The sequence below is a fragment of the Corvus cornix genome, chromosome 5 (genome assembly GCF_000738735.6).
Source record: "Corvus cornix cornix isolate S_Up_H32 chromosome 5, ASM73873v5, whole genome shotgun sequence".
Taxonomy (NCBI): domain Eukaryota; kingdom Metazoa; phylum Chordata; class Aves; order Passeriformes; family Corvidae; genus Corvus; species Corvus cornix.
The window spans coordinates 27,266,840-27,285,822 of NC_046335.1; the positions used below are offsets into that span (position 1 = coordinate 27,266,840).

Below are 18,983 nucleotides of genomic sequence, written 5' to 3' on the forward strand. Positions count from 1 at the left end.
ACGGGTTCTGGATGCAGAAACAACCCTCCTTTTATTGTTCCATCTTTTTTTGCAGCAGTTCATGCATTTATGAACCTGCAGACGTAAAGTGCTTTGCAATATTATTATGTTTTCAATTATCTTTTCAATATTGGGTGAAATAACAGAACATATTATGATTCAGGATGGAAATGAAGTATTAATGACTTCATGCATCAAGTTTGGGGCAAGAAGACAAAATGCAATATAGTGTTTCTGATTATAATGCAGCTGGAAACCACTTTGAGCTTTATTGATTTTTTGGTCAGAAAATGTATCTTTGCATTCTTTTTAATCAGGTTAATACCTTAAAAGGTAAACAAAAGTCCTATGTTAAGATACTTGTTTATCATATAATACAATTTTGAGAAGATCCATGAAGATAATTTTTTTAATTCTCATAGCCCCTGGATGCCAACTTTTTTTTTTTTTTTTTTTTTTTTTTACTTCCCAATGGTCTGGGCAAGGGGATGAGACTATTTCTGCACAAGATGAGTGGAATGGGGATAGCTCAGATGAATTTGGAGTGAAGGGAACTTAAAAGAGAAGTCAGATTGAGCATTTAAGATGTTATTTCAAATCAATCTTTTGAAAAAGATTGAACAAATCCCAAGTTTTTTAACAAGATGCCTAGTCAGGATATCATGGAGGGACAGGAGCTAAATGTAGGATTAAATGAGGCTTTTTGCAATATGTAGTCAAATAGACATTTACTAAGATTGCTGATGTTGCAGTGCCATTTGCCTGAACTTTAACCATGAGCTCTAAGCATGTGCAGCAGCCTTTTTTACTTAAGAAATTAATATTTGTTAACTAAAATACTACAGTACAGTATAGACTCAGAATAGTATCTTTAAGTCCTGAACTGTACTATATGTTCTGCTGTCCTAAATCATTACTGATTAATCTCATGGTAAACTTTTTAGTAACTTCACAACTGGCAAGAATATGAGGGTTGAGTAGTGAAATCTGTTAGTGTGTATTGCATGATGAAAGTTGGAGTGGGTGGGCAAGTATATATACTGTGAACAGTTTGGAAGGTCTGTACTCACCCCTCTCCATATTAACTCTATACTTGTTTTGTTTGAATTTTTAGAAAAAAAAATTCAATGCAAAAATTGAAATTTAATGGTAATTCTGAAGCTTTAATAAAGTCTCAAAATTCTGTCCAAGGGAACCTGAAATTATTTCCAACCATGTATAAACAGAATACTTTCAGTGGAACATGCTATATAATAAATATATTAAAATGTAATTATGGAAATTTGAAATTAATTAACAGAATTTTCATTTGCATATCAAATCTCAAAATTATTTTTATAAGCCTCCTTGGTGTATGCTATGAAATTTAAGCAATAAAAAACATTGTGCCTCAAGTGCATATTTATTTTTGCATTAATTTGCAATTTTGTTTTGTAAAAAATAGGCAGATTTAAAAAGCCTAGAGCTGGTCATTGCAGCAGAAGGAAAACAGCAATTTTACAAATGTATAGACTACAAAAGTTGTATTTATCAAATCAGTATGCTGAAAGACACTTCTTAACTTTGAAGCTGAGATATAATCTTTAATGAGGTGTTTCCATTTTTACGTTAAATGGAATTTTTTAAAAAATTATGTACTCAGCCTTTCAATGATTAAAATATAAATATATAATTTAATAAAAACTGTGGGTTTTTTAAAAATAATTTTTTAAATTTCCTGTTTCTGAAAACTCCCTTTTGAGAATACTTCGTGGTGGGCATACTGAGATTTTTTTTTTTTTCCATTTTTTGAAGACTAAAAATTTGTAATGCATTTCTTTGATCTTCCTATTATAATTGTAATGATGAATTAATACATCTGAATTTCATCTTTCAGAAAGAGTTGCATTGTTGCATTGCAGTTTTGATGCGATTGTGGAATAGATCACTGTTGAAATACAGAAATACACTAAACCAAAATTTAGGACACTTTAAATTTAATTTTGCATTGAATGTACTGAGTTGTTTTGCTCTTGAAAAAACTAAGATACATAATGATGAAAGCAGTTGTTGGAAAAAACCAAATTTGTTTCTTTTTAAATAGAAAGTAGGAGTGAGTTCCTTGAGAAGTTGCAGAGAGCTCGAAGCCAAGTAAAACCATCTACCACAAGCCAGCCAATTTTATCAACACCAGGGCCAACTAAACTTACTGTAGGAAACTGGTCACTGACCTGTTTAAAAGAAGGAGAAATTGCTATTCACAATTCTGATGGTCAGCAAGCTACAATACTGAAAGAAGATTTGCCAGGCTTTGTGTTTGAATCCAACAGAGGAACAAAACATTCGTTTACGGCTGAAACTTCCTTGGGTAAGTATGTAGGTATGTGTTAGATGCAGGTAGGAACAAGTGTATATGAGAGAGTTTTATTTGTTGCTTTTCATACCTATGAAAAAATGTGACTTTTCTGAAATATATGCTGCAGGGTCAGAATTTGTGACTGGCTGGACAGGCAAAAGAGGAAGAAAACTGAAATCTAAACTGGAGAAGACAAAGCAAAAGGTTGGTGAGCATCTGTAAATTTTATATTTAGAATTTAATTGAGTTTGTCTTATAATATTATTATGGAGGTATAGTTTCTTCTTAGAGGATTAAAATCTCTGATTTCAACTAGACACAATTTTATGTGAGGCTTGAAGGGGAAAACATCAATCAGAATGAAGTACTTCTTCAGGTGCTTTTATCCAACAGTCTTAGTAAACTCTGTGCTCCTTTAGAGGAAAACTTTTTTTTTAAAACATAGGAAAATCCAATCTTCCTGACTTGCATTTGTATGATTCTGGAGGTTTTGTGGCTTGGTTTTTTGTCTTTATGGTACAAGAAAAGAAGTTACAGTCGATACTACAGTTGTGTCAGAGGCATATAATACTTCTGTTCATCTAGGTACCAATTTCAGACTGGGTATCGTGACAGGGCGCTGGAAGTGAACAGTCTGCATTGTAAAGAGTTGTGGTAGTGAAGCAAAATGAGTAAACACCCTCATTTTAGATATCTTTAAAATCCTCCTTTCTCCTCAAAATGAGGGGGGAAAAGGAGGAACTAAGAAATCAAGTATTAAGTTCTTTACAAAAAATACCCCACACAATAACTACGTTCTGTGATCAACTTATACCAAGGACTCAGGCTAATCTTTAGTCTTGAACTGTCTTGCAGTTTCTAACAGTGCAGCCAATATATTCTGTACCTTATATCTGCAGCATTTAAGGACATATATCTTAGGAAATGTGACACTAAATGGAAAATTGAAATACTGTGTGTAAAATGATAATAGGTGGGATGATAAAAGAAAGGCAGTGCTCTCTTATACCTAAGATTGCACTGTGTAGTTCTGAAGCTTATGTAATGTATTATTGTAGCACATATAATGATAGTGAAAAGGAAAGATTTTTTGGGAAATTTCTTACAAAAGAAAAATGTTGTTTAATAAGAGCTTATTTAATCTGTATCTTGTGTGAACCATACTTTGTAGAAAAAGTAATTCCTACTATAAGAGGTCATATAGGGACTTTGTGTGAAGTGGTTTAAGGAATGTTGATAGGGCGTCCTGAAACCATATTAAACCTGCTGTATTTTACATTTAAAAAGATTACCTGATCCATGATACAGTTCTAAAAGAAAGATTGACAGATTGAGAATACCTTTTCCTCCTACCTTTTCTTCTGTAACTTTAATACATGATGGTAAATTTCATTTCTGTCAGTAAGATTCTGTATATTTCCATTTATTTCTCCTGTACGTTTTTCCTTTCGCAGCCTTTGCCATTTCATTATGCACATGGGTTTTTATTCTTCCCTATTTGTCTGCCTGTCGTGGACTTACTTTAAAAAACGATGACCAAGGTTGCAGTATCTAGGAGTAAAATAACAGTCTCATTACAGTAAGGTCTGACTTCCGATTATCAAAATCCATTTGTAGGTACGCACTATGGCAAGAGATTTATATGATGATCATTTTAAAGCGGTTGAAAGTATGCCTCGAGGAGTAGTTGTAACACTGAGGAACATAGCAACACAGTTAGAGTCTGCATGGGAACTTCATGCAAACAGGCAGGTAAGTGTATCTCCTTTATTTTTAATGTGTGACATCAGTGGAAATCACATGATGTTCTGACTAGTCTGTCATGATGTAAAGGAGAGTCGTAGTATGTCTGTCTGCAATGTGGGGAGTTCTAATGCATGTATTACCTAGTTAGGTACTTTCCTAGGACATTATTTTTCAACTGAAGCAAGTGGACAGACATACCTTGTTTCATGATAATGATCTTTTTGTCTTTCAGTGCATTGAGGGAGAAAATACTTGGAGAGATTTAATGAAGACTGCTCTGGAAAACTTAATTGTGCTGTTGAAGGATGAGAATACTATTTCTCCGTATGAAATGTGCAGTAGTGGCTTAGTTCAATCGCTGCTGACAGTTTTAAACAATGTGAGTTCGTAGACATAAGTGTTGAGAGAAAAACTTTTTTTAAAAAGATGAAATGAAGGCACGTGCTGTAATTTGAAAGATCTGTTATAAATGTGTCTTTTTCCTGTCTTGGTGAAAATTGGGCAGACTTGCTCCAGTTACTGGTCTACATATTGAAGAAGATAAGCTGTCACAATAGATGACTTTAGTTTGAATGAGCCTTGAAAAATCTTTAAGTCAACTCTGGTCAGGTCTAATGGCTGATGATTAGCTTTTCACATACAGACTTTAAATAGGGAATTCAGTGAGACTACATAGATGGTTTTGCCTGTATAAAAATGAAATTAATTACTTTGTATTAAATGTAGCTTTTTTTTTTCCTCTTAGAATGTTGATTTAGATGTGAAACAAGACTGTAGTCAACTGGTAGAGAGGATAAACGTTTTCAAAACAGCATTCAGTGAAAATGAGGATGATGAAAGGTAAAAATAATACCAAACCAAGAAAATCCCCTTTGAAATTGTGAAGAAGTATGGTATGTTTAAAATAATTTAAAGACGAAGTACCTGTTCTTTCCATTTCAATGGAATAAAAAATTGATCTTACAAGACAGCATCCAATATCAAAGTAGCAGTTGAAAATTTTTATCTCTAAGAGTCAATCTATAGAACATCTATTGACAATATAAAGATGACTTGTTCATCCCTGTGCAGATTGGTATCTTTCTTACTGTGCTGTAACCATGTGACTAGAACAGATACTGTTGGTAGAAATAGCATGCTGAGATAGTTGTCTCAGCGGGATCCTGTTTTCTGAGATACTGTAGAATTTTTTTCTTTGTTTTGTTTTGTGGTAACATAGTAACTGTTCTCTTTCACAGTCGTCCGGCAGTTGCATTAATTCGGAAATTGATAGCAGTATTAGAATCTATTGAACGTCTACCTCTCCACTTGTATGATACACCAGGATCTACGTATAATCTTCAGGTAAATGCACAGTGATAACAACATATCACACTGAGTGGTGCACAACTGAAGGTTATGTGTTACACACCTTGTCTGTGAGAATCATATTCTTGTAGAAGTGGATAGAATTAGGTAAAGAACAACCAAATTTTGGCATCTATTTCTTCTAACATGTAAATGCATGGGTGTTCCTCTACTGTCACTTTAACACTGTGAGGTAAAAGTAAATTTTGATTGAAGCGATAGTGTGTTTGTTCTTTCTTTTGTCTTCAGGTATTGTTGCCTTTATATAGGAACATGCCCTCTACAATTACAAGACAGTTATTAGTAAGAACAGAGGAATGGGCTTTAAATATTTTAAGGGTCCCATCTAGGGCTGTATGTTCATTTGGTAATACAAGATTCCTCCAGGGTCAGCAGCTTCTTATGCAGGAATCTTGGCAGTTTGGCTAAGAATATTAATTGTTTTTTCCCAGTTTGTGTGGAGTCTTAATTTTTTTCTATTTGAAAGCACACTTCAGGATTTTGCAACATGGTAGAAAAGTATAAATATTTCTGTTTTCATGTAAAATGTCTAGGAAATAGTTGCAAAAAGTTGCAAAACCACTGTTGCTGTTCAGTATTTTTGAAAATAATTTTCAGTTTCAATATTATTGTATTTGCTAGTCAACAAATAAAAGCTAGGAAGACATAGGAAAAGTGAGAAGCTGTTAGCTGAATGTGTAATTGAGTCACACATTGGCTGTCGTAGTAAGGGATTGTTTGGTTAATTGAAAGAAAGGTAGTACTAGGAAATTACTTTTTAAAGCATTTCATTAGAATATAGTGCTTAAGTTGTGCAACAAAGATACTTGATAGGCCACTGAAACCTTTGTAGTGATATACACTGTTTTGTTAAAATTCCAAAACCTAAACAGGAGAGCCTATATTAATGTTTAGCTGTTCTTTCAGATACTGACAAGGCGCTTGAGGTTTCGTTTGGAACGTGCCTCGGGGGAAACATCTTTAATAGATCGAACTGGTAGAATGCTAAAGATGGAGCCATTGGCAACTGTTGAATCTCTAGAACAGTACCTCCTGAAAATGGTGAGCTACATACCACACACAGAGTTCACAAGGAATGGTTATATTCTGCTTCTTTAATATTTGATTTCTTTTCTTTCATATGTAGGTAGCAAAGCAATGGTACGACTTTGACAGGGCTTCATTTGTTTTTGTACGTAAACTACGAGAAGGCCAAACATTTGTGTTCAGGCATCAACATGATTTTGATGAAAATGGAATTATTTACTGGATTGGAACAAATGCAAAGTGAGTTTTCCAAAGCTAGATATTTTAAAGTCAGACACAATAAACCATAATCCATGAGGCAGGATGGGGACAAAGAATTCATAATGAAATGAAATTTGTTTTTTTCTTAGAAGTGGGAGGTATCTTTTAATCACAGAATTACATTTCTTCTGGATCTGCTTAAATAATAGAAAAATATGAGTCACTTGTGTTGAGAATTTGTTTGTATGCTTCCCTAAGAAGGTGAAGTAGTGGGTAAATTTGGGTCTTTGTTTTTGCTTGCCATGGTTCTGTGTGATTTTGTTGGTTTGGGTTTGTTTTTTTTCCCTTTGCTACAGTGTTTTAAAAAACCCAAACAAAGTGAAGTTTGGAACATATCTAAAGTTATCTAATTACCTAAAATTATATTGATGATTTTGGTTTGTGATAAACTTTATACACAATTTACAGTAAATGTCAAATGTTGCTGAAACCAGTTTTTTTAAGTAATAATTGAACAGTACATTTCTCTTTTTTGATACAGAACTGCATATGAGTGGGTAAATCCAGCAGCCTATGGATTAGTAGTGGTTACATCCTCAGAAGGAAGAAATCTGCCTTACGGTCGTTTGGAAGACATCCTGAGCCGTGACAGTTCAGCTCTCAATTGTCACACTAATGATGATAAGAATGCTTGGTTTGCCATAGATCTTGGCCTTTGGGTTATACCATCAGCATACACATTACGTCATGCTCGAGGTTATGGACGATCTGCTCTCAGAAATTGGGTTTTCCAGGTATCTAAGGATGGACAGAACTGGACTACTTTGTATACTCATGTTGATGACTGTAGTCTCAATGAACCAGGGTATGTCAGTGTATTTTATCACTTTTCATAAAACTGAGCGCAGTTAAAAACATACTTGACTGTGGGCTAATTTAATTTGTACTGTGGTTGTAATAATGTATCTATCTAAAGAAGGGGTAGGTAACAAATTATCAAGGATGGGCTGGAGAACAAGTGATTCATAGGTTCTCAGTGTGTTTCACATAATGGCATTTGTGCTTTTCTATCACTATGAATTTTGCATTTTATTTTTTGACAAAATTGTAACACCAACACTCATCCAAAGTTTGGTGTTATTAGGTTTATATATCTTGTAATATGCATACATGATCAGCACTGTGGGTTTTTTTGCTTTGGTACTAAGGTTTTTTGGTTTTGCCTTTTCTTTTTTCCCTGCTACCTGCCAACATCCCTTTCTAATAAACTTAAAGGTCTACAGCAACATGGCCTTTAGATCCTCCAAAAGATGAGAAACAAGGTTGGAGACATGTTAGAATAAAACAGATGGGAAAGAATGCCAGTGGGCAAACACACTACCTCTCCCTGTCTGGATTTGAACTTTATGGCACTGTGAATGGAGTATGTGAAGATCAGCTGGGTAAGAAAAATAATGTGTATATCCTATTTGCTCCTTTAAAATGCTAATGAGCATACAACATAAAAATCAGTGTAAAAAAGGAGGTTAACTTGTGCAGTTGAACTTGCTTAGAAATAAGCTCAAAATTATTGCCCATTCAATACTTTCAAGTCTTTTCAACTTACATTTCTTGTAGGAAAAGCTGCTAAAGAAGCTGAAGCAAATCTGAGAAGGCAGCGACGTCTAGTCCGTTCTCAGGTGTTAAAATACATGGTTCCAGGAGCTCGTGTAATCAGAGGAATTGATTGGAAATGGAGAGATCAGGATGGAAGCCCACAGGGTGAAGGCACTGTTACAGGAGAACTGCATAATGGTGAGCATGAGTTGCCTGAATTTATAAATGTCTGTTGCATTAGATCATGCAGAATGGGTAGTGTTAAAGTATTTATTTTGTAATGTCTTGATAAAGTTGATAAAAATTTTAAATACTTTGGAGGGAAGAAGCTTAAAATACTACAGTTGTTGGGGTCCATCTGTGAAATTCCATTTGAACGCATGAAAAAAATTCTTGCTGTAAAGGAAACTTTTATACAGCTTTGGTTAATTAAAACACAAAACTGTTATTAAAATACGAAACTTATTTAGACATTTGTTACAAAGTATATGAAGGTGAGTGATGCAAGCTGATAAATTAAGCTTTGGGCCTGCAAAATCTATGATTAACTTCTTCATTTCTTCTAGCTGAGCATTTGCAATATTTTTCTTGACTTTTGTTATATCCTATACCTTTCCTACCTTGCAAGCTTCTTTGGGATCAAGTTTTTTTTTTTTAGTTAAAGCATGAAAATTTATTAACTTAAGGAGCAAAATAAACCCTGCAACACCCACGGAAGTCAGTGCTCAGTAAAAGTTAAGTTATTGAAGAGGCTCCAGGGGAGGTGATGATCTTGTCAGCTGAACATGCTTTCTACCTTTTCCGTTCTCTTCCCCCTATTTTGAGGTGTATAAGACTTGCCTTGTTTCTGAAGCACCTTCAGCCACTCTTAGGTTCATTCTTTGTCAGACTTGAAAGTTTCTTGTAGTTTATTGAGGTGTCAGCTTTCAAACATGGAGAAGTCCAAAACACAGTCTCTTAAAATGATTTGAAACTGAGCTTTATTTAAGCTGTTCAGTATAGCTTGTAGGGAAGTCTTCAATCATCCATGTATTTTTATCAGATGCAACAATATCCATAGCTACATTATAATTGTGAAGATCTGAGGTGTTATTGGTGAGTAGTATTCTACCAAATCAGTGGTTTTATTCCTATGTTCCAGTAAAACTTTCCCACTTAACCATAGGTGAAATTGAGGTTCATTTATCAAATGGTGATGCAAACCATCTCATTCGTGTCCCAGCTTTCTTTCATATAGAATCTTGAAAATAGTATCTCATTTACTTTTTTGGTCTTTGTTCACAATTTTAGACAAATTTTATGTTGTTTTAGGCCTGTAATGATGGAGCAGTACAACTCTGAGTACATAATACGTACTTAAAATTTGTTTGATTTAAAACCGCTTGTCATTAATACTTTAGGGAAAGGAACTATACAAAACAAAAACAGTTATTTAGTTATGCTTTGAAAAAAAATACCAGGTTCAGATATTCATAAAGGGGAAAAAATATACTGTCGAACTACAATATGGAGCAGTTTTTTGTATTTGATAAAAAAGGAAAGTAAATTGTAGAAGAAAAAAATTCAGATTTGTGTCACAATTTTATCCTTCAAAGTTTTAGTGACATGAAGCTACTCAGCTATAGCTCATGAAGAAGGAACTAAATCATACAAGAATAACATGATCTAAACCTGCTCATTTGGGGATGAGATGTCTACTTATCATATCTTAAAACTTTATCCATTTTTAACTACTTTTTCTCCAGAGTGATATTTCTAAATAGCAAATTGCCTGTGATCATCTGTTTCAGTCTAGGAGTATTGACTTTTGGGTATTTGAAAGCTGAAGGTGCACCTGACAGTAATAAACGATTATTTTACTTGATATTAGCTCTCTTCTGTTTTAATAAAGAAAAGTATGTGTGTATCTGGACCTGATACTTGTTTTGACTTTGTCTGAGATTGCAGAAGTAGACTAAACTTTAGGGATTTCATTCTTGAAGGAAATGTGTATCAATTAAAATAGTTACATCAACATTTGTTGCAGTTAAGTGAGAAATATTAGAAGGGATTTTTTAGGTGACTCTTAGATCATGGTACATATTTAGACAAGTAAAAATAAATTTTGCCCCCATTTCTGCCCTAGTTAGCTAAATTTTGCATGTTACCCTCATTATTGCAGATTTATTATATTTAACTCTTAAGAAATTCTGCTGCTCAAAATAATAATTTAATAAAGGAACTGAAGAGTAGCATTGCTTTGGAGTTTTTTTCTGGTCCCAGGCTAGTTTTTTTTCTATGAAACACATTCTCTTTGCAACCCTGAAATTTTACTTGAAGTAGCCCTTACCTGACTGCCTTAAGACTTTTTTTATGAATAAGGAATGTTTGAGTCAGTATAACTTGCTGAACTAAAAAGCTGTGTATCAGTAAATTAATTCTTTCACTTTAAGAATAAGAAATCTCAAACTCAGTAGTTTCTTAACATGTCTTCTGTTGGGTAAATATGCTTATCCACAAGCATCCAACAAAGAAAAATGTTACTGAATGTCCTTGTAATAATTACAGCTTCTTGGTAGATACTAACAAAGTTACAATACATTTTAATATACATTTCTGTTATTAGAGAATCCAATTTTGATAAATGCTAATAAAATTTTGAGAGATCCTAGTAGGTCAGGTTCCTTCCCGAAGAAAACTTTATTTTCAGCTGGATTCTGTGACCCTGAAGATTAAGGTGGCAAGAATGAGCAGCCTCTAAATTGACAACATTGCGAAATACTAAATTGTTTATATTTAAATACTTATTTTTTAATTGGCTGTAAGGGTCACTTAGTGATTTCATTGATTCAGACATAGAGCCCTAATGAGAAGCTGATCCCACATTGTGGAGCTACTGTCTGACACGCCTCCTGTCTGCTTTCTGCTGGATCTCACAAACTCCTGTCCCTTTCCAGGCTGGATTGATGTCACCTGGGATGCTGGTGGCTCTAACTCTTACCGTATGGGCGCAGAAGGAAAGTTTGACCTCAAGCTTGCGCCAGGGTACGACCCTGACTCAGCGGCATCACCCAAACCTGTTTCATCCACTGTTTCAGGCACAACGCAGTCATGGAGCAGCTTGGTGAAAAACAACTGTCCAGACAAGACGACTGCTGCTGCAGGCTCCTCAAGTAGAAAAGGAAGCAGCAGTTCTGTGTGTAGCGTGGCAAGTAGCAGCGACATCAGCTTGGGCTCGACCAAAATGGAGCGGAGATCAGAAAGCGTATTGGAGCAAAATATAGTTTCAGGCACTGACGTCCATGAACCAATTGTTGTTCTGTCTTCCGCTGATAGTGTGCCTCAGGCTGATATAGGGTCATCTTCCAGTGCGAGCACCAGCACCTTAACAGCGGACATGGGAAACGAAAATGCAGAGAGGAAGTTAGGTCCTGATAACTCAATACGTACTCCTGGGGAGTCCAGTGCTATATCCATGGGAATTGTTAGCGTAAGCTCTCCTGACGTGAGTTCAGTCTCCGAACTGACTAATAAAGAAGCAGCTTCCCAACGACCTCTAAGCTCTTCAGCGAGTAACAGACTCTCAGTCAGTTCTTTGTTGGCTGCTGGGGCACCCATGAGCTCCAGTGCAAGTGTTCCGAACTTATCATCTCGAGAAACTTCTAGCCTGGAGTCCTTTGTACGAAGAGTGGCAAACATAGCACGTACCAATGCCACAAACAACATGAATTTAAGCCGGAGTAGTAGTGATAACAATACTAATACTTTGGGAAGAAATGTTGTGAGTACTGCAAGTAAGTAAGCAATTTTTATTTTTAGTTGAGGATTTTGTTTCTTTGGCTTTTGTTACACTTAAGTTTGGATTGTGTTGGCCTAACAGAGAAATGTACTTAGAGCAGCCTTGACCTTTTGTATACCTGTAGAACTCTTGAAGGACTCAGAGTTCCTGTCAGCTGAAAAGTGTTACATTGCCCTGTGAGGTCAGATTACACTGTGGTACCCATCAAATAGAAAAAAATTTGAAATTGATGTCCATTACAGGTTTAAGGAGAGGGTATGGTTTAGACCAAGAAGTTGGAAGTCTAGCAACAGTAGCTAGTGTCAGGTACTTAGGCTTTCTGCTCTGTGTAGATTTTGCATATTCACCTTATACATGCCAATTTCTGTTATATTTCCATTTTCCTCAGGAAGGGCAGTTTATGCATATTGTGAAGTGTCTGAGTATAGGAGCTAAGAACACAGTACAAAGGAAAAAGAACTACAGTATAATGAAATGTTAGCAGATTCCTGATTCTGTCAAGCTACATAATATAATGTACTCTAATACTGTGTGTTTTCTAGAGATGGTATGGTCATTAAGGCTTAGATTCAGTGAACTGTTCAGGCGCATTAAATATAAGGAAGTTTGTAGTTAACTGTTTTAAACGACATATACATGCTTAAACATTTGCATGTTCTCAGATTTTATGTAGGATCAAGGTATTAGCAAGGTAAGTTGTAAACCTGCTTGTTGCGAGTTCACTCTTTTTTGAGCGTGCTCCCATCAAAGTTGTTACTTGTCAGGTATTTTGTTCTCTGATGGTGATAGTATTTTAACCAGAGAACTGCATTTCATGAGGTAGGCAAGTTAGAAAAAGTGAAATTACCCAAGCTAGAAAAAACAAATTTCTTGTTAAGCTTTCATGCTTGTCATGGTTGTTAGTGAAGCTGGTGAAGGGTTGGAGTGGCTGAGGGTTTTTTAGCCTGGAGAAAAGGAGGTTCAGGCATTATTGCTCTCTACAACTGCCTGAAAGGAAGTTGTAATGAGGTGGGGGGCAGCCTCTCTTCTCAGGTAAGAAGTGACAGGGGAGATTTAGATTAGATACTAGGAAAAATTTCTTCACTGAAATCATGGTCAGGTGCTGGAATGGGTGGCCCAAAGCAGTAATGGAATCACCATCCCTAAAAGTGATCAGAAGTTGTGTAGATGTGGCACCTGGGAATATGGTTTAGCAGTGAACATGGCAGTGCTGGGCTAACAGTTGGATTCAGTCTTAGAAGTCTCTTCCAACCTTAACAATTCTATGATTCTATGCTTCCTTATTTAGAAATGTGGTGTTTGCTTTTAGCATTTTTAAATGTTTTTAAATACTGAATGTTCTCTTTTTTTGTTGGGAGGGATTTTTTTTTTAATGTTGTTGATTTTTTTTTTTTTTTTTACATTCATGTTGTGATACTAGGGGTGGGGCAGAAAGTCTTTCACAACCTGCAATAAAAATGTAAATAAGATACTCAAAGAAAGCTTGCCAGTAAATGATCCCCTTTTAGACAGGTAGTGGCTCTGCTTCTGAAGTACTTTTGTATTGAGGGGAGAGAAAAGAGACCACCTTTGAAAAACATGGTAAAATATTTCAACAGCATATATAAGATTTCATGGATGTTTGATACCATACAGTGCAAAAGTTAGAAATAAGAACGGGGCAACTTAAAAATTTAATTCTGTGATAAAAATAGCCATACATTCTATTATCTTTCATGTAGGAATTATTTTGGTTTATACTTTTTATATGAATAGAAACTGTAAATGTTAACTCATATTGCTAAAAGAGATCAGAGACTAAATTTGAGCAATCTCACCAGAGTTCAATTAGAGCATTGTAAAAAGCTTGATTTTTTTTTTTTTTTAATTTATTTATTTTTGGGGGTTTTTAGCCTGTTCAGGTTAAAAAAACCCAACCAACCAAACTAAATACCAACCAAACCAAACAAAAAAACCCCACAATCAAACAAACCATGCACAACAACCCAACACCCCAAAAGTCAAGACTGAAATCATTGTTAGTGATGTAAGTCTTTCTGGACTTGCTGTACTGGTTCCATTGAAAACATCAGTATTTGCCAGAAGCTAAGTGGTATCTAGGGTAGCCGGTTTCAATTTGCTCTTGAATTCAGAGCAAACGGAATGCTGATGCTTAATATCTTTTTCTGTTTATTGTAACAGCAGAGAGTTTGCTGTTGTTAATTAGCAGAGGGTAAAAGATGTGAATACTGAACAATGTATTTTCAAGCTCTTGAACAACAAAAGAGAAACTGGTTTTTCATTTTCGTGCTTTCATAGAGAAGAACATAAGCTTATTAACAACTCTAAATTTAAAATTTGCACTTTCCCTCATTATTACACTAGTGTTTCATACCCTCCCTGCATTGTTACATTTTTATTTGCAGAATGTTAGGTATGTTCTTAAGGGGCTGGGATGTGTGTAGTAGCTGTATGTAACAGAGAAGGAAAGCAGAAACAGTAACATTTATTTTTCACAAAAAGTTGCCAAATGCCGTTAGGGGAAGAGGCTTTGTTATATCCTTCTTCAAGAGTATTAACCTTTGCAAACTTTGGTGATAATAATATGAAATGCAGAGGTGTTTGTTTTGTTTTTTTTTTTTAAGAAAGCAGTGTCTCAGTTTACATAAATGGCAATAATGAAAATGTTTCTTTTAAAACTGCAAAACTTACATTTGATAAAGTTTAGAAAAAGTAGATTGAAAAACCTAAGGCTTAAATTCTTAGTATAGATGACCTCTCAAATTTTTCTCTCCAAACTTGTGATTAATCTTGTTTAAAGATAAGCATGTGAGAACATGTTTTGCAGACTGGATTCTAAATGTGTAGTTGCACATAGGTATAACTTATACTCAGTTATGCACACTACTGAAGTTCTTTCTGTTGAGTCTATAGTGAATTCAGTCTTGTTTCAGTTGTTAACTAAAATGCATTTACTGTTTTATTGAATGTACAGTAAGGTAACTTTTTAGTTGTTGCTTGCTTATTCTGAAAACTATTTCTATAAATCATCCAACTTAAGTCATACATTTCACAGTGCTATCAGTTCAGGCTTGTTGACTGTGATGAACATATATTTTAGTAGTTGTGTGAAAAATAACAAGTCAGAGCTGATTTAAGAACCTTGAAAAAGTGCATATTCATCACAAGTTTCACATTTGTTTTAATATGTTCTCTTCCCAATTCACTTATATATGTAGTTAACTTGTTTGCACTATATAATATGATAATTTAGATGTTAAATTTCATTTTAGATTTAAAGACAGATCACAGTGTTGGAGTAACAGATTTCAGAAATTCTTTACATATGTTGAAAATGAAATTAAGTAATTTCAGATTTATAGTGGGATTTTGGGGCTTTATTTGATAAAATTATTTATCTTAAATGTTTGCAAGGGAATAAGCTCAGAAGTGGGCATCTATGTTGTAAGATGCACTTTTGCATTGGGAAACCCTTCCCCTTTATAGTCTGTTGCTCTTTATTATAAAATAACACACTGATAATTTTTCAGCCCCAAATATATTTTTCAACACAGGAGTCATGCATGTAAGTTGTACTCTTCAAGTCATCAAATCATTTATTTTATCTTACCATATCTTTATCTATAGCTTCTCCTCTTATGGGTGCCCAAAGTTTTCCTAATCTGACTACAACTGGTACCACATCAACAGTGACCATGTCTACATCCAGTGTTACTAGCAGCAGCAATGTAGCTACAGCAACTACAGTTTTATCTGTTGGTCAGTCGCTTAGTAATACTCTAACTACTAGCCTAACATCAACATCTAGTGAGAGCGATACAGGGCAGGAGGCAGAATATTCTTTATATGGTAAGTTTCATTTTTAAATGAACATAAGCATTAGACTTCCCATTAATGACTTTTCCTTTTATCCCATTGTTATGATTTTCTCATATAGTAGTTTACTTACTGAAAAGTATTTGAAAGTTGAGCTGTTCATGTGTTACTAGTTCTGTAAGGCAGTAAGTAAAATAATGTTAACGTAGTATTTCCTTCTGTTCTCAAATCTTTATTTTCAACAGTTTCTATCCTATATTACTATTACTTATGGTATAATTTATCTAGGCACTTGAATATTTTCCCTCCTCAAGTTTAGTTCCTAATGTAGTTTGTGTATGTACTTCTAATTACAGTCAAAATGTTATTTTTTGTTGCGTTGTATAGGCATGCTACATGCACAGTCTGATGTACCTTGTATTAGGCACATTGTACCCTTAAAATAGCTTCCAGGTATCTCAATACCATCATAGTAATTGCAAAAAAATTGAAAAAAATACAAAAATTGACAGGAAGAATGAAATTACATGATTTACAAACAGATCCAGAGTTCTGTGAATGCTATACCCTAGAAATAGACTTTAGGACAGAAGTTACTTGAGGCGTATGAATACAGTGAGAGAAGATTTAGATAACTCGGTCGGTAATACACAGGAATCGAGCTGATAAAATGAAGTCAAGAAAAACTTGGGATGGATATGGGAAAATACTTCCTGATGTAAAGTTTATTGAACTGTGAGATATTCTTGAAAGAAAAGATACTTGATTTTTTTAAAATATTGTTCGATTAAGATTGTGTTCTATTTTGTTGCCTATTGAAATTGCTTGAAAAATTTCTGGTAGTTTCAATGGGTATTGGAATTGAGCTGCTTGGAGGCAGTTGATTAATATATCTGCGTATACTGTTTCCCTTTGCTCTTAATTAAGTCTAATTTGATGTTTTGATTGTGTGACAAGTCTTAAATTATATCACCAACAACTGAGCAAATAGAGTGCATTCAAGTATCAGTAGGGTTGGTAGCAACAATACAAAGGGTGTTTGGGTGGTATAGATAGTTTCTATGTGCATAGAAAAGTGTAGAAGTTCAGAGCTTCATCCCAGTCCACTTGGATTGCTGTGAACTTCCTTTCTGGTTTTGGGAGGTTGTTTTTTAAGTCTTAGTGCTAAGTGAGTAAAATGGAACTTGGCCTTCAACTTCTTGTTACAGTAATTAATTAGCAATTGAATCTTTAAAATACCACTCTTAAATGTTTATCTTACATGTCCTTTATATTGTAAATTAAGGTCTAATCCACACAGTTTTTGTGGAAATTACATCACTCACCTGTTTTTAAATTATTGAGACATAGAAACAGATAATACGCATTTGTACACCATTTTTTGGTGATCTTTTGTAATCTAAAATAAGTGTAATTATAAAATACTATAAGCAAATGAGAAACTGATCACTCTTGCTGATCACTTTTACCAATAGTAAGTGCTTTTATAGTTATGCTATTGACTAGATCCCTGGACTTTTTAACAGGTATATGCTTTTATCACAGCTTTTATTCCTGTTATGCAATAGGCAATTTTTTAGTTTTCTCTTTCTGGTTTAAGTAAGATTGGCTTTTTCACTCTTTCCAATGCTTTGGTTCTTTAATTTTAAAAATTCTGCTTTAAAAGTTATACTTGGCTTTTGCTCTGTATGTAAATATATATATATGTGTGTGTTATAGATTTTCTTGATAGCTGCCGAGCTAGTACTCTGTTGGCAGAGTTAGATGATGATGAGGATCTACCTGAACCAGATGAAGAAGATGATGAAAATGAAGATGATAACCAAGAAGATCAAGAATATGAAGAAGTTATGGTATGGTATAGTTAGCATAGGTGGTGTCTTAATTGATTAACAGCTGCATTAAAAAGCCACAGATTTTTTTTTTGCAATAGGAAGTCCTAGCTATAATATCTCCATTAATTAAAACACATTTATTTAGATTTACTTCATTTCTTGCATGTAGTCAAAAACACAAGAAAAGTGTTTTTAAACACCAGGATACCCGAGACCTTATGGGTCAGAATTAATGTTTTAAAACCAGGCTGGGGACAAGTTGACAAGACAGTAGAAATGATGGATCAGTAGAACTGATAGTTCACAGGCTGATGAAATGATATAACTTTGTGGATACGCTGCTGTATTTTGTAATGATTCAGTTCTGGCATGTGTTTAACTATAGGCCTGTATGAAGCAAAAGTTTGCCAGGGGAAATCTCTCGCTTCTCAAAAAAATCCCCAAAACCCCAACAAAAAAAACAATGGGGTGGGGGTAAAACAAAACCCAGCATGGTAGTTCACATGGTTCTTGCTTACACTGTCAAGAGTTCTGGCTTTTCATTTGGTTGTTCTTTATTGGTATGAATAATGCTTGGCCTTCATGAATATTGCACGATCTAAGAGGAAAAATATAAGGCTTCACTAATGCTAATTTTATGTTTTACAGATTAAATATAAATACTGTTTTATGGAATTACAGAAACTTCATCTTGTAATTAATATGTAAATATTTATTTCATTTGAACCAAAATATTTAGCGTTTTAACTTACTGTAATTATGCTTTTAAGAGAAACTCAAGTACATTACTAAACATCTTTTTTCACCTTTTCCACAAAGGTACAAAGTTAGGAAAAATACCAAGCCAGTACTACTTAAGTGGATCTACAATGCAAGCAGTAACTTTAGTTTGTACAATGTTGAATAATTAAAAAAATTATTAAATGGAGTTACTATTGTTCATGGGAAATAGCAGAAGTAGCTAAAGTAGACTTGGCTTGAGATTATACAGCAAGAAGCAGGTCTGGAAAAGAAAATTTTTCTTTCTTGGGTTCCAGTACTATTCCCTTTGATATTCCATGTAATTCTTCTCAATGAGGAGTTGAACAGATTAAAAGCTTGTTGTAGAAAATTCATAAGCAATTAATACTTGTTAAAGCTTATTGAAAATTAGGTACTTTTCCCCACCAAAATAGTTCTAGTATTTTGATATTTGATTTAATCTCTGGATAAAATGTGTATACGTTATGTATCAATATATGTATACACTTTGGAAAAAAGTGCTTCTTGTTTTCAAAAAAAT

General features: G+C 34.4%; 1 protein-coding gene across 10 annotated transcripts in view; it reads left to right on the forward strand.

Moving 5' to 3' along the window:
- Positions 1 to 18,983, forward strand: part of HECTD1 (HECT domain E3 ubiquitin protein ligase 1) — a 63,149-nt gene that overhangs the window by 28,606 nt on the left and 15,560 nt on the right. For 4 of the 10 annotated variants that reach the window (XM_039551964.1, XM_039551958.1, XM_039551960.1 and 1 more), the window contains exons 14-27: positions 2,084 to 2,359; positions 2,463 to 2,539; positions 3,953 to 4,087; positions 4,314 to 4,460; positions 4,827 to 4,921; positions 5,320 to 5,425; positions 6,356 to 6,490; positions 6,576 to 6,715; positions 7,218 to 7,541; positions 7,952 to 8,118; positions 8,294 to 8,470; positions 11,209 to 12,045; positions 15,678 to 15,899; positions 17,586 to 17,719. In XM_039551964.1, coding sequence (XP_039407898.1) covers positions 2,084 to 2,359; positions 2,463 to 2,539; positions 3,953 to 4,087; positions 4,314 to 4,460; positions 4,827 to 4,921; positions 5,320 to 5,425; positions 6,356 to 6,490; positions 6,576 to 6,715; positions 7,218 to 7,541; positions 7,952 to 8,118; positions 8,294 to 8,470; positions 11,209 to 12,045; positions 15,678 to 15,899; positions 17,586 to 17,719 — 2,972 coding nt within the window. The remainder of the gene's footprint in view (positions 1 to 2,083; positions 2,360 to 2,462; positions 2,540 to 3,952; positions 4,088 to 4,313; positions 4,461 to 4,826; positions 4,922 to 5,319; positions 5,426 to 6,355; positions 6,491 to 6,575; positions 6,716 to 7,217; positions 7,542 to 7,951; positions 8,119 to 8,293; positions 8,471 to 11,208; positions 12,046 to 15,677; positions 15,900 to 17,585; positions 17,720 to 18,983) is intronic. The other 6 variants (XM_039551959.1, XM_039551961.1, XM_039551963.1 and 3 more) reach the window with 4 other exon arrangements.